The sequence below is a fragment of the Malania oleifera genome, chromosome 13 (genome assembly GCF_029873635.1).
Source record: "Malania oleifera isolate guangnan ecotype guangnan chromosome 13, ASM2987363v1, whole genome shotgun sequence".
Taxonomy (NCBI): domain Eukaryota; kingdom Viridiplantae; phylum Streptophyta; class Magnoliopsida; order Santalales; family Ximeniaceae; genus Malania; species Malania oleifera.
In genome coordinates, this window is record NC_080429.1 from 84,567,227 (window position 1) to 84,589,681 (window position 22,455).

Consider the following 22,455-nt stretch of genomic DNA (forward strand, 5'->3'; position numbering starts at 1 on the left):
TTTAATCATTCATGCCATTCAAAGCTATTGGCATGGTACAAGATTTGCCCCCAAGCATTAATTGGCATTTCCTCGTTTTCTCATTCACGCCACTCAAAGCTATTGGCATAGTACAAGATTTGTCCCCAAGCATTAGTTGCCATTCCCTTTTTTTTCTCATTCACGCCATTCAAAGCTATTGGCGTAGTACAAGATTTGTCCCCAAGCATTAGTAGGCAATTCCTTTTCTTCTCATTTACGCCGCTCAAAGCTATTAGCATAGTACAAGATCTCTTATGGGCTATCCAGCAATTAAAATTTTAAACTTGCATATAGGAATATATGCGAGATGACATATGACATACTTCCTACAGTGTAAACTAGGCTGGCATAGACGTGCAAGACTCCAACCCAAAAATATATATTGTAATTTGACAACTGTTGTTCAAGGATGATGCATGGTTAGTGATTAACTTGTTTAAATTACAAAACTACGTTTGCATAAATCCAAATACAACACAATTCATGCTCCTAAAAATTTGGTACACGTATTCGGGATAGGTACACGTTTTTTAGCACAAACAATATGTCATCGTAAAACAAAGGCAATTTTAAAAATCTATTTTCCCTCTCCATGAAAATGCAACTACCATTAAGAAATGGAGCTGCAAAAATGACAAACTAGCATTGTAGATTTACTAAGTCACGTATTAAAAGCATAGAAGACCTGAAAATTCCTTTGGCGGTTAAAGCCATCCCTAAATGGTCGTACACCCCTACTAAAAGCTTGATAAGCATTTTACATGACAAGCATTATGAGGATGTGAGCCGCCTTAACCTCAAGGGAGCAACTTTGTGGATGTCAGTTTTCATTTTCTACATTCAGTTTTTCATGGAGAGAGGTAGAGATTTTATTATCAACCATATATTTGAAAGTAATCATGAGTACATCTTTAGATTTAATGGGAAAAAGAAGAAAATAAATAAATAACCAGCTTTAGATATTTGAACTCCTCATATATTTCTGAAAGTAGTGTCAGTTACAGCTCTAGATTTAATGGAAAGATTTAAAAAAAAAAAAAGGAAATATATAACCAGGGAAAACCAAATAAAGTAAGATGGAATATCACAAAGTTTAGTTCTTAATTTTCCTTTGCTTCCCTCTTCAGCCTCTACCTACTACATACCTCAAAACAACAAACCATAAGGCATGTCTGTATAAATACAAATTTTGAAGTCCTACCAACAAAATCACTCCTCTCAGAGAGAGAGAGAGAGAGAGAGAGAGGGTAAACCGACTCTTGCTTGAATAGAAGAGCTGTTTGAAAGGAAAACTCACACCAAAATCCTCCAATTCAGCCCTCACTTGACAAAGAGCAGATTGCTCAAACCTTCCAATTCATTGCAGGAAGCAGTGTGCTCCATCTTGTATCTTTTTACCCATGCATTAATGGTATAATAAGCTTCAAAAAGTTTCAGCGATTGAAAATGAGCCATAAAACCACCTGCATAGTGCATTTCCCAATTATCATGCATAAAGAATAAAATTCAACATTTCAAATAATTATAATCAATGCAACACCTGGTGCATACAGTTTCCATGCCATATAAAGGGTTTAGGGAGACCATGATATACAGAGCCTTACCTGTTGTGAATAGTAACTTTAACGACCCTCAGGTTTGTATGTTACGTCCTTTACCATTGGGTCAAGGGTAGTCTTTAAGTTCATTATAATAAATTTCACAAATATTCATAAAAGTAAAGAATTCAGAATAAATTGCAAATATTGAATTTTTATCACAAGTCTTTTGCAAATACAAACATACTAAGCAGAACCATGAAAAATTAATGCCAAGCATTTTGGGTTACTAAAAACCATGTGCATTCCCCAAATAGAAAGCTGTTGTGGTTGTTTACTAATGTTAGTAGGCACTAGTAAGAGTATTATAGTCATTGTGATGCGTTTAGGTTTTCCAATTTACTATCACAGCTTGGTCCAAAGACCTAAACCCTGTGTCGTAGCCACTGCCAAATGGAACCCTAAACCCACAATACTCTGCATGTTTACCACTACGCATCCAAGAGACCATCACATGCATGAAACAAACCCAGCAGCTGCCAGAAAACTCAGCAGTCACCACAAAATCCATGCTGCATGTTTAGAAACGTAAATAACCCCTTGAGATTTTGTAATAAAACAAACACCAGTCACCAACAAGCCAATCTGTCAAGCCCTAAAATCCCATCTCTGAAGATTTACCCACACGTTCTCATTCAGCTGTCAAAGGCTGACAGCTCTGACTCCACACACTGGAGGCTTCATACAACACTTTTTTTTGTCCCAAATGGTTCAGATCCCCCTATAAATCATGCTATCAAGTTTTGGGTGATGGATTTTAGTCCAGAGATCAAACCTTTTTAGTGTTTACTTGCGGCACTCCGGTAATGACAATTTGGTACCATTGGAAACTGTTTGTCAGTGATAACTTTCATTGGGGGGCTGAGGCAGTGTTATCTCAACATATTTGTGATTTGCTCCAGTTGTTTACCTTGTTTGTCTTTAGTCCCATTTGTCTCTGAGTTGGGATGGAGTTCCAAGAGTATGTTTCCTACTTTATTGTTGCAACTAAGAAGTTGAATGGAACAAACTATATGTAGGGGCCTAAGGCTGTCAAGATCTATTTGACAGGCTTATGTTCAAACACTTTTTCAGGACCCAACTGTTGGGAAAGTAACAAGACAACTACCACAGCGGATAAATCTTTCCCAAAAATTAAATTTGTGACGAGCAAAAATAACCAACCAACAATAATAATAAACGAAATTTGGTACCATCCCAAACTCCCATACCCTAATAACATAATCTGCATGTATAAGCATCAATGAAAACTTCTATAGATGAAGTTTTAGACTAAAAATTTGAGGCAGTTGAATACTTGGTATAAAAATATCAAAGATCTCGTACATGGGCAATATTGTCATAAAGGAAGTATGTTCCAGATTTTTTACATGAGATTAGGTTGTTGGATTCCGGAACCATTGATACACTTACAGATCACAGTACCGCCATATGTGGGTGGTTTGTTGGCTGATCTTGGACAGTACAGGAGACTTGTTGAAAAGTTAGTATATTTGATCATCACTCAAACAAATGTATCGTTGCAGGATTTGCAGCTAGTGTTGCGAGCCAATTTCTTGATTCTCCCAAACAAGTTACTGGGATGTCATTAGTATCTTGTAATGCTTCAAACAAGTCACTGGAATGCTGTCTAGATTGAGGTCACACTTGTGTTCAAGGATATATACAAATGCATATTAGGCTGGGTCACCCTTTGATAGAAGATCCAAAACCAGACATTGTATTTGTCAGAGGAAAAAGTAAGAAACCAACTAGGCTGGTCCGATCAAGTGGGGAATAAGGGTATAGGATCATAGGCCACACTACATGTGAACTGGTTTGGCCTAGGAAACACCTACACTTCAAGGAGGCTTAAGTACACTTGCCAACATGCCTCAACACATGTTGGAAATTAATTATTATTATTTTATTTTCGGACATGGGTAGGACACTCCCAGGCACGTTGCTACACTGTATGAACACGTCTAGGACACTTTTGAAGCAAAACACTGCATTTTATAACTTCTGTTGGTCCCTTTAATTCAGTTAACAACACTGAAAAAAAAAAAAATTGAAGCAAAGCTGACAGTTGTGGATTTGGACTCTGGAGCCCTAGCAGAAGCACCACTGTGCCAGAGACTTGTAGAGCACTGCCACCTAGTGGACCTCCCAGCCCCTCCTCTGCTAGAGCAAAGATGTCAAAACTCAAAAGGAATCGCGAATTGTCAAGTGTTTGTAGGTTCAAGCTTCAACTCTTCGAGCTGAGCCAACACAATTTCTAAGTCAGTAAGTCCAGCATTCCATTGCCAATTCTCCTTTCCTTCCTCTTCCTCTTTCACCCTCTCCTCCCTGTCAGTCAGTTTGGCACTCGGTTAAATTTCTTGATGACTGGTGAATGATTACTAATCAGCCATGCCCATCAGCGCACCACAAGGCATCATTGTGTAGTGTGTATTATAAATTTGTGCTTTATTTTAAGAAAAAATAATTTGACAGAATTAATGCATAGTTGATGGGTGTCTTACTATGTTTTCCATTTTTCCTTATGCTTTGTTACTAGATTTGCACTTGGGCAAATGTTTTTAATGTTTCTTATTATTTGTGCAATCTTTGTGCATCCCCTTGGAATATGGTGACAAGGCCCAGCCATTGGCCACGTGGCAAATAGAAACTTAAGGGGACAAATCACTAATCGCCCAACCATCTAAGGAATTACAAGGGGTTACCCAAGCGAGACCAAAGGGAAGAAGTCAACTATAATTATTAGGATTTCTAGTGTTTGGAAACTTCTCAAATTTATGCTTAATGCTTTTACGACTAGGATTTGTCCTGAATATATGATTTGTAACCGTAGAATTGATGTAGGTTTGACCTAGAAGGCATATATAAATGTGTGATTTCAATTGTTAAAAACCTTCAACCAATTTCACATATCTAATACAACTTGCTCAATGCTAAGCAGGTATTATGCCTTTTTATCTCTCTCCCTCTCTCTCACTACTTTTTCAGTCTTTGTTCATTTCTTTTTTGTCTCTTTCTCCTCCTTCCTGATCTGTCTGATTACCTCCCTCATTTCTCCATCCTACGATTTTCTACAAGTTCTACGAATCCTGTTCACCCTCACTATACCACAAGGTATCCCTTGCACAATAGGGTACAATTCCAAAAACCTCTGACGTGGGGGCTGGTAAAATGATCACATATCATTCACAATGACTCACAACCACACCTCACATTTAAAAGGTGTTTGGCACCTGTTTGCTATAAACACCTTTTTGGCATGCCTAGTGAGACCCACTATGACACCAGTTACCAAAGGTACATGATAGTTTATAAGCAGAGACATGAAAGTTGCTGATGACAATTAGACTCACCAATGTTGATTTTGCAGCATTTTAACAACAAATTTCCAAAGAAAATCTTCATGTTATTTCTCATGTCTCTCACAAGGTAGCAACTGCAATGGACAATAACTGTCAATTTGAAGGCTGAAATGAGGTTTTTGATGGAGAACATGCAAAAAAACATGTTCGGCGATAACAGAAACACCTACTGCAGCTCACCTACAATTCTTCTACAGCTCACCTATAACTATAGTGATCCATATGGGTTTGGCCAACCTGCTCTTTGTCAAGTATGCACGGGCCCCGCTTTGGGGGGGGGGGGGTTGAGTGTCAATATCTCCATAAGAGTTTTGATGGAGAACATGCAAAAAAACATGTTTGGCGATAACAGAAACACCTACAATGATTTCAAACAAACTCAGCAGCGTGGGGGGGAGGGGGCGGGGCGGGGCTATTATAATCCTTTGATAGATGTCATTGACTATGAAGATTATGAGAACCTCTTGCTTGGCAATTACATAAAATAAGATGAAGAGACCAAGCCCACCATTGATGAAAATTATGAGGACTCTCTGATGGCCAATTATACAGAGGAGAATTCCAACCTTGCTAACCCACTGTTGATTAAAATTTTAATGATCTTAGGAGCAAACAATATCTCAATGATCACAAGGGTCCCAAGTAGGTCAATTGTGAAAGTTTGACTTCCTATATTGAGGCTGGGATGATTAAAGCAAGACTTGATGTAGATGTTGGTGCATTCGGCTGCAAAACTATTATGTCCGGCAAGAATCACTCCTTGGCCTGGCCTAAATCTTGTATAGGATAACTGAATCTTATCATCAATCCTTGATTGGTTAAGTGTGTTCGAAGCTAACGTACTTGGAGATGGAGGGCATTATTTTTAACTTGACTCATTAGAAACCGTTTAGCCTAGGAAGATAGCAAAGGTAATACATACTTCATGACCAAATGGTAAATAATAATATAATAATAATACAACATCACAGCTACTCATTTATAAGCATTAAATGACACAATGCCCTCCAAGACAGTAGTCTTGGAGGGCATTGTGTCTACAATCTTCATACACCCCCTTGGAATGTGGTGACAAGGACCCAACCATTAGCCACGTGGCAAACAAGAAATTAGGAGGACAAAACCAAAAACCAAAAATGAAAACTAAAAACAAAAACCAAGTTAATATTTTTTAAATTATAACAAAGTAAAAAACTTGATTGAACAAATGCTCATTTTTGTCCATGAATCAAATATCAATTAAAAAATATAATTAAAACAATAAAAATACAAAAAAAATACAAATTAAGAAATATTATAATAAAAATAGAAAATATTATAATCATTTTACTTAATTAATATATTTCAAAATTCACCTTTTAGTGCTACAAGATCGATCTTATTGTAAAAACCAATTAAAAATATTTTTAAAAAAATTAAATGACTTTTATATCTTTTTCTAATTTTTAGAAATTTATGCACATTTTTATTTCAATTATATTTTAGATTCACATAATCATTATATTCCGTAGTTGTCAAAACAGCTAAAATCCACAAAACTTGAGTTTTAATTTTTTCGAAAATAACTAAAAACTGAGAATTTAAAAAAAAAACCAAAGAAACTAGCAATGTAAACAAATCCATTGTCATTTCTTAGAAAAAACAAAAATAGAAAGCAGAAAACATAAATGATACCAAATAAGACCATCTTTTTCCGCAGTCTTTAGCTTGTGGAGTTGATGTGTGACAATCAAACTACTATGAAGCTATACATGTTGCTGCTACACTAATCATTCATGAGAGAACAAAACACATTGAAGTTGATTGTCGTTTTGTGCATGAGAAACTAATCATCCGTGACAGAACAAACCAAGCTGAAGTTGATTGTCCTTTTGTTGAGGAAAAACTAGAAGTTTTTTTTTTTTTACCTTTTTATTTTTATAGCAAAAGAAATTCATTAAAAGGAAGATGATTTACAAGGGGGAGAAAAGGCATCTCCCAAAAAAATCTGGAACAAACCAGAGAAAAAATAAAACATCAAAAAACAAAAATCAAACCAATCAATTAATCCAATCCCTATTTAAATCCTGAAAGCTAGCTTCTCTAAAAATTCCAAACTTGATACACCATAAAGAAGTCAAAAACTGAATCTTTTCCCACACCAAATACAAATTCAACTTCTTCCCCAAAAAAAATCCATGCATTACGTGCCAACAAAAGACCCCAAAAAAATTGCGTTCTTACTACACTTCCAAAGAGCTGCCTTTTCCTTCCTTCTTAAGCCCACAAAAGAAGTAATTAACAAATCTTCCACTGAATAAGGGCAGACCCAACTCTCTTCCATAACACCAAACAATTTATTCAAATCCTCCATGCAAAATCACAATGCAAAAAGAGGTGAGAGGCTGTTTCGGAATTCCTATAACAGAGTACACAAACATTTGGAGTGAGCTTTCAAATGCTCCTAATCTTCAGCAAGTTGTTGGTACTAATTTTGTTAAGCACAACTAAGTAAATGCTTTAATTTTATGGGGAACTTTAACCTTCCAAAAAATTGAATGAGGAAAGGGATAATTTGAGTAGGTCAAAAATTCAAAAAATAATTTACAAGAAAACACTCCCAAATGATCAAGACACCAAGAACAAACATCCCTACTTGAGGATAATTTGCAATTGTTCAATACCTTGGGCAGAAGTTTATTGCAACTAGGGGTGTACAAATTTATTGAAAAGCCGAAAACTGGACCAAATTAAGTTTTGATTCAGCTTTTCGATTCAGTTCTGATTCCTAGAAAAAATTTAAAAAATCTTGGTTTTGGTTTCTAACCAAAACTGAACTGAAACGCTGAAAAGAAAAATTAATAAATAATATATATAATAATTTTATGTAATATACATGTTAAGATCTGGTTCTATACTCATTGATATATTTAACTCAAATTTCAATAGTCAGAACATTAAATAATGAAAGGGAACTGGGGCTGGGATGTGGGATTATGCAGAGGTGGGGAGGTTACCTCACAAATTTTCGATGTGGGACAAGTACGGAATTGCCCCAATGCAGCATTGCTAGCCTGCAACATACCAGCCCGCTGGAGTGTTGCTCAAATGCTTGCAATTGTGCAGCCTCCCCATGCAAAATTGCCACATTAATTGAGCATGAGAAGGGAATAGATTTCCCTTATTATGAATAACAAATCGATCCCACCCATAACTCATCTCAGGCGAAGGGCTTGAGGCTTCAGCCCAGTTGAGGGCCAAGGCTATAGAATTTTAGCCCAATTATTTGGCCCTGACTCCCATTAAGCTCAATAAGATAGTTTAACCTTTTAAAAATCGAATTTAACTGAGCTGACCCAGAAAACAGATGGTTTGGTTTTCTTTAGCCGACAGTTTATACTTCAGTTTCAGTTCACAAAATTTTAAAATGGAGTTTGGTTCAGTAATCAGTTTTTCCTATAATCAAACCGTAAAGAACCAATTACACCCCTAAATGCAACCATTTGGGTGAAGTCTAAATTCCAACTTTCTGATTTGTTCACTAAAACTTGAGGGTGCTCAGGTTAAATCAATTTCTAACTAGGCTAGGAGCATATGATTTCTATGCTCCAGCTCCAGCTCCAGCTTGAGGGCAACCGTCACTGGTTAATTAGCAGCATTACATAAGTTAATAGGCATGCACGAGTAAGGGTATTACGGTTATTTTTATGTGTTTGACAATTGACATATATTATAAATAGAGAGGGAAACCTATTGTAGTGGTTAGGTTTTCCAATTTACTGAACACTGTTAACAAAAACAACTATGGTTGACTAAGTTATGTGTCTTCTGTCTGGAAGATCGGAAGCTACAAATGCGTTCTTCAGCCTCCCTACCTTTGGTGATCACTATGAAAACAAACAAGGTAAAATTTCCTATCTGAACTCAACCAAGAAGTCACCCATAAATTGAATAAAATGACAGTTAGAAGGTATCCTTCATGAGATGGTTTATGGGATCCACAACTACTGGCTCAATTTGAGACATAATTGTGTTTTGATTATTTTTAGAATTTTTTTAAGGCCTGCATTGCTGACAAGGTATTAAATACTAATTTGCTTATAAAAATGGAGGCAAAATTTTGGTTTTGACATTAAAAAAGTAATAATTTAATCCAAATCAACCTCAGCACGCCCTCATGATAATGTTGACCTAAGCGCATATTATAACCACATCAGTCAAATAGTTGGGCCCATAGCCCCACATGGTAACCACGTCACTCATAATACAAGAGAATTTTAACACTAAAGCAGATAATGCAATATTTATTCAAATGGAAGAGCATAAATGATCGCTTCACGATCATTTAAAAAATTGAAATTGCAAAAATTCAAAAGAAACCATTATAACTTCACCTCACTGCACAGGAATTTCAGAGGAGATGCAAAGTTTTGAGTCCGCCCCGCCACTGATCACACTGTCTCCTTTCCACCAGTCAGCACATAGAACCTGAAATTAGGTGAAGGCATCCATATTCACTCAGAATTCTGAATTTGTTTAATCAAGTTCCAAACAAACTACTATATAAGCTGAGAATATATATTACACACACATACTAGGATACCTTATCTTTGTGTGAATCAATGACAGCTAGAGGCCACTGCAACAACAGAATTATACTACTAAAGATCAATATTTTAGGTGATAATGATTACTGTGTTCAAGTGACAGTAAAAATATAAACGAGAGCATAGATTATACCGCAGTTCTTAGATCCCATAACATAACTTTTCCGTCATAAGATGCAGAAAGCAAATGAAACCATGACTTATTGTGCCACTTGCAAGCCGAAATCCAAGAAGTATGAGAAGAGAATTGATAGACAGGAGCCAAAGTACCTGCAAAGCAAATTTACTTAGACACAAACGAAAGTCAGAGAAACAGCAGCCTTAAGCATTTGTTTGCAAGAGAAACCTGGTTTGCGAGGATCCCATATCCTAAGAATAGGATCAGAACTGCCAGCAGCAACGAGAGCAGAACCTTCTCCTCCAATATCTAAGCAGTTGATAGCTTTCCCACAGAACTGCCAGAGGATTTTTCCCAAATGAATATTTTCAACTCCATTTATTATGAGAGAAAATGTTACTACTAGAAGGAATGTAGCAATGCCGTCAAATGAGGTAGCCACCACATGCCATTGGCAGTATAATAGCCTAATTATCCAAAAACTTCTTCAAATAACATGTTTAGATGGACACTTACTCAAATGACAATACAAAGAGTTCAACAAATTGACCAAAATATTCAGCCATGAACAAAAGAATTCAAGGAGTTTTCTAGATATTTCCATAGACACATACGAGTGTGCACATGCATGCATGTGGACGCTTGCACACACAGAGAAGGGAAGGAGAGCATAGAAAAGGCATTCTTACGCACAATGTTCATAGAGTCTTTGCCAGTTTCAACATCCCATCTTCTAATAGAATGATCCCATGAAGTAGAAAAAATTGTTGCATGTTGAGGCCAAACCACAGAGGACACGCACTGTGTATGGCCAACAAGTGTTGACACAGCCTCCCCCTGGATGCCACAGAAAAAAAAAAAATTGTAGAATGAAATATTAAAAATATAAAGATTAAAAATATCAGTATTCTTCATGGAAAAAACAATTATTTAATCATTGAGCAAAAAAGTGCTAAGATCTCTCAATAAAATGAAAATTTCCCACTATGTTCTATGCAGCACAAAACAAAAAGAAATCCCCCCTCTCTTCCTTTTTTTTCTTCTAAGAAAACACAAAAGGTACAAAATAGTCCCATTCCTGTGAAAATCCAAATGCCACCTAAGGGAGTACAAAATGATGAATACCTCTGACTGAGATTCCTCAACTTTATCATTGACCTTTCTCTTCTTAATTGACACCAGATCACCTTCTGACTCAAACTCATTTGTCCGCCACAAATTGATAGTACAGTCCCAAGAACCTGAACATACCTAAGTAAATGCAACCAAAGAGGAGGGTGAAAAAAAATATATGCGGTGAGCTTAACTTGCAAATTCAATTTCACTTATTCAACTACTGATAGCTTAAGGGGAAAAAAGGAATAGAAAGAAGACCATATCTCCAGAAGGTTGTGCAGCAACACTTTGTACAGCAGCATTATGGCCCCGCAGAATTTTAAATGCTCTAACTTTCATAGGTTGATTCAGGCTTTCCTCCACATTCAACTTTCAAAAAAAGAGAAATAATTATTAGGGGAGGAACCAAAGTTCCTGTTTAGATCCCAGCAGTTTCTCCCACTTACCTTCCACAGCCTGAGTGTCCGATCTTTTGAAGCAGTTGCAATTCGTAAATTGGTAAGATTTTCTGTGCAGCACAAAATCAACGGATAAATAAAAGAAAAAACACGAATGCACATGCATATGTTTGCAAACAGCAGCATACAGCAAAGTCAATAAAGTACAGAACATGAAGGTTCCAGCATTAAGTAAGCAATCAGAAAAAAGACATGATGTTTACACTGTTTTCCATTTGGGAAAAAAAATTACTATTTATAACAAATTATTGTCTCCAACAATGGAGATTTCCAAAATTTCCATCATCTCCAGTTGGACATCTGTGTTCTGCAGGGAGACAACTCAGGCTCTCATATGAGGGAATGAGCCTCCCACAGATTGGGATGGCTTAAATCACTCCTTATAATAGGAACAGTAAAGTAATAAAATAGAGAAACAAAATTAACTACTATCACATCAAATTTCAATAAAGGTCTTCCAATGGCAACAAAAGTTTATAATAAGGAATTTCTTTATTTTAATCCTAAATGCTGAAATTAACTGCAACATCAGCAATCAAATTAGAAAATACAACAAATAGATGCCAATGCGAATTGGAATTTTAATTTTTTTTTAAAAAATACATTTACTTTTTGACTTAGACAGGAACATTCATGGACCAACAAAGTTAACAAACTCGCCAAAAAATCTTCAAACATAAGATATGTGCATGATTAACCAATGTTTAAAAAGGCTCGCCTTGAGGCCCACCTCAAGAAGAGGCATGCCTAAAACACCTCAAGGCTCAATCTAAAAGACCAAATCCCAAAAAGGCCAACATTACACATAGGAGCTAACACATTTGTACGAAAGGCATGCTTTTTGCGCTTTTTTAGTTGAGGCTGATGCATTTTGAGCGTGTCAACTCAAGTTAGAATTGGCCAGAAAATTTTAGCTGCATGTATATATGAAATAATATCTTAATATGAGTTGATCTCTAGAACTCTTGAAACTCAACCTTTCCAAAATAATTGAACAATGTTTTTCAAGGGCTCAATTGAGGCTTGCCTCAAGGCAAGGCATGCCTAAAACTCCTGGAGGCCTAATTTAAAATAACATACCCCAAAAACCTAGCCCATTGCATGCTGAAGCTTACGCATTTATACAAAAGTCACACCTTTTGTGCCTTTTTAGGCTTATGCATTTTGGATATGTGATTCTCAAGTTAAATTTGGCTAGAAAATATTAACTCCCTGTCTATATAAAAGGAATGTCAAAATGTGAATTGATTTCTAAAATCTTAGAACCTCAATCTTTCCAAAATAATTGACAGTTGCATCTTAGATCTTGAAAATAATTTGAGCTTTATAATGTTATACATATCTTTTGGCGTGATTTACTTAATTAACTCAAGTTGCTACATTTTTGAATAACCAACAAGTAGTTTACAAATTATATATGATTTTCTGATATTTATTTGTAATTTTGTTAATTTTTTCTTTATATTTACATATGTTTATCAAGAAATAAATTCTCAAAAAGCTTATACCTCACTTCTCAAGAGTTAAAACGCCTTGCCTCTTTGCCTTTTAAAACATTCCGTTTAAGTTCAAGCATGGATATTCAAACACATCCATCATTGTGTTTTTTGTACGTTGATATATTATATCAGGGAAAGACAAGTAAGATGGTTTGGACATTCACAATGGAGGCCAAATAATGCACTGGTGAGGAGGAATTAGTTAGTTGTTGGTAGCTGAGGGGAAGGACCTAGAATAACCTGGACCAAGACAATGAGTAAGGATTTGGAAGCACTCCGCCTTCCAGAGCATATTGCTGTGGATCATGTGGAATGCCAGAATAAGATTCTTGGAATTGGCCCCAATTACTAGGAAATAGGGCTTGGTTCTTCTTGTCGTTGTAATCTACTATCAGAACCTTGATTACCTTGACAATGTGATGCAAGAGAAGCATCAAGGATCTGCAGCCGTGAGAGAGATTAAAAGAAATTGAAGAGAGCGAAGAAGGGAAAGTGAGGAAAGAGCAGATACAAAGGGGAACTCACGATCACTTCTCAATTCAAATTCAACAATAACTGCCTACAACATGGCTTTCACACACTATTTATAACAAAGATTCTTCACATGAAATTACACATATACTCGTAAAACAACATGAATTACAAACAAACCCCTACATTACACAAATAAAACAAGCAGCCCCCAAATACACAAAATCCTATATTAATTAATACTGAACACATAATAAACTACTATTGAACACAATAATCCTCGATCAAATTCTTCTTAAGCTTCTCCAATAAGAATCTTCGCAAGGCCTTGCTTCTTGTCCTATATCACAATGCCAAGGCATGCGCTGTTGTCAATTAATGTGCCAAAGCAATACCAGAAGATGGCCTGTCATGGGTTGTCTTGCGGGGTTCGGTGGTTTGACATTCTATGTTGTTGAGGAGGAAGAACAAAGAAGCTAAGAACATACTTAACATGGTCAAAGATGGACATGGTTAGGGCCATGGTCTTTGATGGATTTGCTCCAGTGGCTTGTTATGGTTGGTGTTGTCGGATCACAGATGGCTAACTCACGTACATGTCAAGTGCCTACACTTGACATGTTGTGACAAAGGCTACAGTTTTGACATGTTGACCAAATAGGGTAGTTACTTGATAGTTCTCCTTTTAGGGGCTGACATGCATGCTTGTCTGAAGGATATCTCATGGTTTGACATATGGCAACATTCCTAGACACGAATATGTGGATTAAATTAGTCATGCTTTGTAAATGCCGACTCTGTCCAGCACAATATATGCAATTGGAGTTGTCAACTGCTACCCCTAGACAATTGTGGGTGTCAATGGTATAGATATGATATGTGGGTCACATGGAACATCAGAGGGAATTCATGGATGGTTCATGCACATGTCTTAGGTGTGTAATTTTCTCTTGAATAAGAATAAAGGTTAGGCAGTGTTGCTCCTGTAAACTTAGTTGTTCTGTGTCAAGGAGAGGTGTGAGAACTTAGACCCTGTGACATCTACCATGATGATTTTTGCTTGTTATAATATACACACACATTTACATATGAAAGGCAAAAACAAACATATGTAGAAGTCCAATATATCCTAACTCATGATGCACACACAAAAATTGGTGAAAACTAATTAGCTATAATTAAATATGTTTCCTACAGATCACTAATTTGAATTTATAATAGCTCAAACTTGCTCTAGAGACTCCTGGAAGAAAAGCAGTAATTTTTGAAATCATATTAAAAGAAGAAAAGAATACAGATGATGAAGTTGAATTGCAAAGGGCCAAAAAGATTTCAAAAAATGAAAAATTCAATCTCACAAATTAGCCCCAAATCAATTACCAACAACTAATATTATAAAATTTAAAAAAGCATTCCTAAAAAAATAACTATCAAATTAAAAAAGAACACAAAATGAATATGCATTTACATTAACAGATGAAATATTTTAGATTTTATGCCATTATTATTTAATCTAAATTTATTTAGGCTTCTATAATTATTTTTTTATTTTCAAAGTACAGTATGTCTATTATTAACTTTAGGGAGAGTTGCACAGGAATCGATTTTTCTTAGACGTTCATCCTGCATCATATTATATTTTAATTAATATCATATTGCCCCTCTTTAGAATTTGGCTTCCATTGCAAGCTCCATAAAGCTAACTATTAAGTGGGTGCCAAGCAGCTAAAAAATTAAATTTTTTGCAAGAAATGTAATTTAAATGTACATTAAATGTTCTTTATGACTGAATATTAATGTTGCCCAAACTAATTTCATGTATGCATAATATGTGCTCATAATAAACATTGCTTAATACTATGTATCACTGCCATTGGTAAAAATATTTTTTTCAGATAACAAAAAATTCATTAAAAACTAAAACAATGCAATAGATGGAGGATAAAACTTCCTCTGCTAAAGCAAGTAATTACAATAGTGTTGCCTTCCAATCCCTTTGAAAATCAACAGCATTAATCTCCCAAAAAATCCCAGAAGAATGAGACAAGAAGCAAAAAAAGTAACTTTCTCCCAAAAAAAATTCAGAGGCTTTTGATCCTTGAAAATCCTCATGTTCCTTCCGAGCAAAGAGACCATAAAATGGCATACACAGCAGGAGTCCATAAAGCTTTCCCACTTCTAATCTTCCCAAAACCCCAAAATCTCACCAACAAAAATAATAATAAAAAACATTTTGCGAGGCCGCCCATGCCTCTCCAAAATAAGAAAACAGAGCATTCACACAGTATGTTGCCACCCAACAAAGGAGAAAAAGATCAGCAGTAGTCAGCATACACACTTCTAGGCTAAGGTCCTTATAAGGTCTCCTTATTTGAGTCTTTGTATTAGTCCTGTTGGGAACTAAAGTTTAGATGCAAGCTTGAATCTTAAAAGGAAACTTCACTTGTAACTTGCCAAACAATTTATTCAAAGGGGCTAGGAATTGAAGGTTACAAAATATGTGTAAAGAATGATATTGACGAGAAAGGCCCCAAAGAATCCCCAATCCAAAGCCAAGCATCGCTCCCATAGTAGGAACAAAAAATTAGTTGTGGGATTAAATTTGAGTAAATGATCAATAAAGGGCAGCAAGTAGACAGACAGGTGGTCCACCCTCTTCAACATCTCTTTTCCAAAAATAAATTTGACATCGGTCTATAAGAAAGGCAACCAAAAAACACATCTTATGTTATATAAAGTGCCAACTACAACAATAAATATGACCATTTTCAGAAAGAAATGATCATGTTAAAGACAAGTGTATCTCAATTATACCTTTTGGATTGATGATGCTAACAGACATAATTCCATCACTGTGTCCCTCTAATAAATGTGTGCACAATCTACCTGTTTTCCACATCCTACAAAAAGTAGAATACAAAAATTTAATGTTATTAGCAACATTTATCAAGTTCTGAAAATGAAGAAAATAGTCAAACATGCAAAAACGAATTCAAAGAAAAAGTTAAATTCATATATAGAATCAATTCAAATTATTAAATATTACCTTCCCAAACCATCATAACAACCCGTCAGGATGAACCTGCCAAATGACACAAATTAGGGTACTTTGCAAAAATAAATATGATTCCAATTTTTATTTGAAAGAGAACCAAAGAACAATTTATTTCACATGGTATACCATAGGATACTAATTCTTGTTTATTTTAATAAGAAAAAAGAATTATATTAACAGCAAACCAAAGCATACAATAAGGGAAGAACAAGATTCCTCCCAATAACAAAATGGAACAAGAAAAAATTACAAAATATCAGGCAGCTGCAAACCTCTAAAAAACCCAAACAAAAGGGCCCAAAGAGGGGCCAAGAAAACTGCTTTATCCCACAACAGACCCAGCGAGGTTGTGCAATCATTGAAGGTTGTTGCATTCCTTTCAATCCATTAGGTCCACAAAATAGCAAAAACTGCACCATGCCACAGCATTTCTCCCTTCCTACTCTTGCCAAAACCTCAATACCCACAAGAGGGAAAAAGCCAGCCACATCACATACATGTCAAGATTGAATGATGTAAGGCCTTCTAATCTAAAGCAAATCATGCATGTTAATCCTACTCCACAAAAAAGTTCGAATCTTGAAGAGAACTGTACCTTACAAATGATGAGGCTCCAAGGGGAGAACCTAAATGTGGGGAATTTGAAGAGGTGAAGAAATAAAGATTAGGTGGAAAAAAGACTTGAAGAATCCCCCTCCTACACCCTCTCATCTCTCATACATGTCCGACTATGCAAAATAGTATAGTGATAAGCTCATTAACCTCTCTTTCATTGAGATTCCTAAAGAACTAAATATCCGCAAGAAGAAGAGCTCCCCCCTGAGAAGAAAAAAAGGAGCTGATAGGTGCATTGTGAAGGGAAGAAAGTTAAAACGAGGCACCATCAATTCCAACAAAACCTCACCCACCCAAGCATTCCCCCAAAAATGAACCTTGTTGCCATTGCCCACTTTGAAAAATGGATGAGTGGGAACTAGGAAGAAAAAGCTAGCAACCTAGGACAAAAACTTCCATGGACTACCATGAGAAACAAAGCCATTTCCTCTAGACTTCCTCGCATTCCGATGAACTTAGTACTTAATTTTAATCACCTTGCACCATAAAGAGTTTACCTATAGAGGGAACCTCCACATCCATTTTCCAATTAAAGAGATGATTCTAGAAAGAGCATTCCCAAGTCACAGCCCACCTCCGGTTTGGGTCTACTGACAACCTCTAAAGCAACAAGGTGATCTCTCCTATTCTCCCCAGAACCCGATCAAAGAAAGTTATACATCATCCTCTCAAGGATCCTAGCCACACTCTTGGGCACTCTAAAAAGAGATAGAAAATAAATAGCAAAATTAAAGACGGCAGCACTAATGAAGGTGGTATAAACCCCTAAGGGAAAATACCCCCTTTTCCACTGCTTGAGCTTCCTTCTTACCCTCTCAATCAAAAAGTCCCAAAAGGCCACAGAATTAGGGTCATGTCCAAGTGAGAGGTCTAGACAGGATAGTGGCCCTTCCACAATAATGCAACTCGCCATGGCCTTAAACCCATAAAGATCCTTGCTTCCAACATTAGCGCCTGCTACCCCACTCTTGGTCAAGTTAACTTAATCCTGAAATCATTTCAAAGATTTTTAACAAGAAAACTGCCTTCCAGAGTTTGTCAACATTCTCCTTGAGAAACAACATAGTGTCATCGGCAAATTGGCAATGAGACACCACTACCTCCTGCCTGCCAACAGGTAATTTCCTAATCACCCCCAAAGTTCTGTGCATGTGAGAGCATCCTACTCAGTATGTTCACAACGGATTAAAAAAAAAAAAACAAGTCCCCTTGCTTGAGCCCTCAAAAAGCTCCAAATCACTCTTTGGGCTGCCGATTGCCAATGACAAAAATGTTGGTCAAGCTTAGGCACCCTTTAATCCTCCCCACAACCTCAAAGCCTTCCCTAGACATCATGTTATAAGAAATCCCCAATTCACCCTATTTTAAACCTTCTCAGAGAACAGCTTAAAGATAATCCCCCTCCTACCGTTCCTCTTCACATCCTCTACAACCTAGTTGGCCACCGAAAAACATCCAAGACTTTTCTATATTTAATGAAGGTGGACTAAGTTGTGGTCACCTTATCTTCCAACGCCTCTCTCTGCTTCTTAGAGGAAACTTTAGACAAAATCTTACAATGGCTAGTGACCAGGCTATTGGGCCTAAAAACCCTCACCCTCGTTGGTCACTCCTTTAGGATAAGGGTCAAAAAAGTAGTTCACACTACTACCCAGTGCCTTGTTTAATCAATTCAATTTGACAAGGAATTTGGTTGAGTTCACAATCAATTTTAATAATTTTAGGTTTTCCAGCTCAGTTATGGTTCTTTCTTTGTTTGGTTGCCGAACAAACTAACTAAACAAACTCAAATTGTTTACGCATTACCAGCCACCTTCTTCTTCTTTACAGCCTAGCTCCAGCTCCAAGCTCGGCCTTTAATTAGGGAGGCAAGCAGGCAGCTTCATGCTCGCTGGAGAAGAAGTAAGCAATTACAAGGGATGATATTAAGAAAGAGGCAGAGAAATTCCTTGCCATGGCCTGAACACTTACACAATGTGAAGATTTAGCCGACCAGTTTAAATAATCAACCGAGAGTTAACCCCAAACAGCATAATCCGTGAGTAAGCAACAAACACAAGATTCATGTGGCAAAGAGCAAAACAGCATAATTCCATAGGCAATGCGTGTTTAATCAGGGAGGCAAGTAGGCTAATAATGTTTACATAGCTAGTGAGGTTTACAATGGTTGATGAACAGTTACCTTCTCCTAAAATTATTCTATACAATTCTTACTCTAGTACAAAGAAACATCCTAAAGCTCGAGGAGGCATACTCCCCTTTTCTCTAAGGTAGTACCAACTTAAAGAACCAGCCCACTACTATTTACAAGATTGCCATTCAACCAATGAGCACAAGACAAGCGGTAATAGGCAGCCCTGAACAAGTTTGGCTCATATTGCATGTAAACTTCACATTACAAAGAGAGGTGTTAGTATTTATTCCTAACTACTTCTTTATCATTTAAGTGGAGCACAGCATGCAAACTAACCACTTTACAAGGACACTCTTTCACGAGTCAAAAGTATCAAAAGATTTCTAGAATTACTTTGATTTAAAAAAAAAAAAAAATTTGAAAAGCAATTTATGACAAGTACCTGACACTACAAGTATTTAACACCATTTATTATGTATAAGCACTTGTCATAAGTAATAATTCGCATAAGTACTTATTCCTAAGCAGAGCCAACCGGGGCTTAGACTCCTGAAGACCAGCTCTTAGGCTGGTATTTGACTTCAAATGTTTCCTCTTCAATTATGTTACTCTGTTACAATGAAGTTCTGGTTAGGGTGTGTCTTCCCTACATCAATCTTAATTCAAAGCCCCAAATTTTTTCAGTCAATGAATTGCACCTAGCATCAACATAAAACCTAGATGTGGAAGCTGAAGAAAGCTGGATATGTTGAGAGAATCATGGCCACTAAAAAAGCAAAAAAAGAAATTACAAGTTTTGGAGTATTCAGTGAACAGGAGATTATAATCAACTGTATTATATTCACAAACATACCCAGGTATAGAACCATCAACTGCAGCAACCCAATCGTCATGTAGTGAAGGATCTTCATGTTTTCGCGGGGCCACTGCCTTTACGTATTCAATTTCTAATATCTTTTCCTGTATCAGACCACATATTGTTTTTAGGAACCAAAATGTAGAAAGTTTGAGGTCATGATAAAAATTTCCTAGATGTTGCAGCATCAATATGTAGTATTTGTTTAACTTGTTATGTATACCTATCTTATAGCGGCATGTACAATGTTATGTATTAAACATAGAGATTCCCTATACAATTGTGTTCAAAATGGTCAGAGGCGCTCATACACCAACTTGATTAGTTGATACCCCACACATTTTTTGTGGCAGTTTGAACTCAATTTCAGATATAATAAGCTCAGCTGCTTGTTAGTAAGCAAGAGCGGGTAAGACGAAATGCTCAAAACAGGACTCCTTGAACAAACATTTTTTTCTCTTTTTTTCTCACATCCCTTACAAAGAACCAAACAGAAGATTGATTAAAAGCGAACAATCTCCATATTGAACCTATGAATTTAAAAATTGTCAAAAAAAAAAAAAAAAGTAGAACTTTCAAAGTTTAAGGGAAGTTGAGTACCGCCGAAATGCCCTTGGCAAGAAGAAACTGTTCAAGCGACATCCGCACAAGCTCCCCATCAATCAAAAAATCAAAGGGTTCAACCGACCAATCAGGATTTCCTGGAAATTGTCAGCTAACTTGCTTGAGATGGTAGAGAACTCTATCCAACCGATAAATAGTGAAGTAACATGAACAACCGAAGAAGCACATTGGAAGTGTACCAGCTTTGAGAAGATTGTTGACGACAGCAGAGAGACCCATCCTGGTAAGGTTAGATGGTATGGCAATGGAAGCCGAGGGCACCTTCAGCGGAGACTGCAGTTTTGTGACAAACCGCACCTGTACTCGCCTCGACATCTCTTCGCCATCTCCGTCAATATCCATATCTGATTTAGGGTGGCGAATTCGATTGACGAAGAACCAGAGAGGGGGCCTACGAGTTCGAAATCGACGACGGAGGTGAGGCCAGTAAAGTAGTCAGGCTGCTCCGCCTCCAACTGCTCACCACTGCCTCTCCAGGCGAGCAATAAGCAGCAGCTGAGCAGCACTGCCAGCTCCGACGAGTGCAATAGCAGCGCCCGCAGGCCCTTCACGGGCTCACAGCGACTAAGAGAGAGAGAGAGAAGAAGAAGAAGAAGAAGAAGAAGAAGAAGGAAAGGACGAATTAAGAAGAAGCAGCGCACACGCATACCTGCCGGCGGCAATGGTCGCAAGACGCTATCCTCTGGTTTGCCGGGGGCGCTGCTGTCACGGCGTGCTGGGTGGTTCCTCGCTGCGGCGGCGGGAGTTCGACGCTGCAAAATAGAAACTTACGAAGTTACGAGGCACCCTAAACTGGTTATTGGGTTTCAGTCTTTCTGACTGTCCAGGAATCAGGTTTCCTCGGGCTTCTTTGGGCCTGGGCCGGGAGACTTAAATTGCCAAATACGGCCCATGGACTTTGACCCAGTTTGGGCCGGGTCAATCGGGTCTCCTCGATTCTAACCGGTTTTAATTGATTCTAAAAGTAGGGCTGGATAAGAAAAACTGAAACATTGAACCCAAAATATAATCAAACTAAACCAAAAAATTGGTTAATTATTGTGAAAAAAAAATTATTTGTGGTGACTCTAAAATTTCAAATCATATTTAACTGTTCTGGTGGTTAACCATTGGATCTTGGTTTAAAAATTGGTTAACCTAATTTTAGTTAATCATTTTAAATTGTTCCATTTTGGTTTGCATTTTTTAGTAAACTAAAACTTTGATTTGATTAATTGTTTGAAAATAATGATTCAGTTAATTGAACCATGCTTACCCTTAGTCTCAAGCAAATTTCAAATGAGTCTTTGAATCGGACTAAAAGAGGGTAGGTTTTTCATACAACCGATTGAGTATGGTTTTTCAAAATCTTGCTTAAAATTGAATTGTTTAAAAATACAACAAAATGTATAAGGATCTGCGAGACTCTTTCTGATGGAGCGGCATGAAGAGGGAGATTGCCGAGTTTATGTCGCGGTGTTTGACATGCTAGCAGGTAAAGGCTGAGCACCAGAGGCCGGCGGGCCAGTTATAGCCAGTTTACATCCCGAAGTGGAAATGAGATCACATTTCTATGAACTTCGTGATAGATTTACCGCTAGTGCGGCAAGGGCAGAATGTTATTTGGGTGGTCGTATATTGACTGACAAAAATCGTTTACTTTATCCCTATCAAAGTCAACTACTCCATAGACAGATTGACAAAAATATATATTCAAGAGATAGTACGATCACATGGTGTGCCAGCGTCTATAATATTAGATCGAGACCCACGTTTCACGTCACGATTTTGGAAAAGCTTGCAGGAGGCTCTAGGGTTTCAGTTATCATTCAACATGATGTTTCATCCTTAGATAGACAGGCAGTTGAAGAGGACAATTCAAATATTAGAAGATATGCTACGGGCATATGTGTTGAATTTTAGGGGTAATTGGACCCAGTATATGCCGCTGGTAGAATTTGCA

General features: G+C 37.0%; 1 protein-coding gene across 5 annotated transcripts; it reads right to left on the bottom strand.

Annotated features, from left to right (window-relative positions):
• Window positions 1–975: 975 nt before the first annotated feature.
• LOC131146780 (ribosome biogenesis protein WDR12 homolog) lies at window positions 976–21,346 on the bottom strand. Of its 5 annotated transcripts, none has more exons than XM_058096562.1 (15): window positions 21,163–21,346; window positions 20,693–20,904; window positions 20,490–20,590; window positions 19,887–19,993; window positions 16,276–16,311; window positions 16,044–16,129; window positions 11,248–11,309; window positions 11,060–11,170; window positions 10,811–10,936; window positions 10,379–10,522; window positions 9,914–10,022; window positions 9,701–9,837; window positions 9,564–9,599; window positions 9,355–9,448; window positions 976–1,484 (listed from the first exon to the last, which is right to left on the bottom strand). In XM_058096562.1, the coding sequence occupies exons 2-14, from the start codon at window positions 20,853–20,855 to the stop codon at window positions 9,356–9,358; spliced, it is 1,311 nt and encodes a 436-aa protein (XP_057952545.1). In that variant the 5' UTR covers window positions 20,856–20,904; window positions 21,163–21,346; the 3' UTR covers window positions 976–1,484; window position 9,355. The 5 variants fall into 5 exon arrangements, with proteins under 5 accessions (XP_057952545.1, XP_057952547.1, XP_057952546.1 ...); XM_058096564.1 differs by having other exon boundaries at window positions 20,693–21,018; window positions 21,163–21,327; XM_058096563.1 differs by having other exon boundaries at window positions 20,693–21,058; window positions 21,163–21,327.
• Between the last annotated feature and the right edge of the window lie 1,109 nt (window positions 21,347–22,455).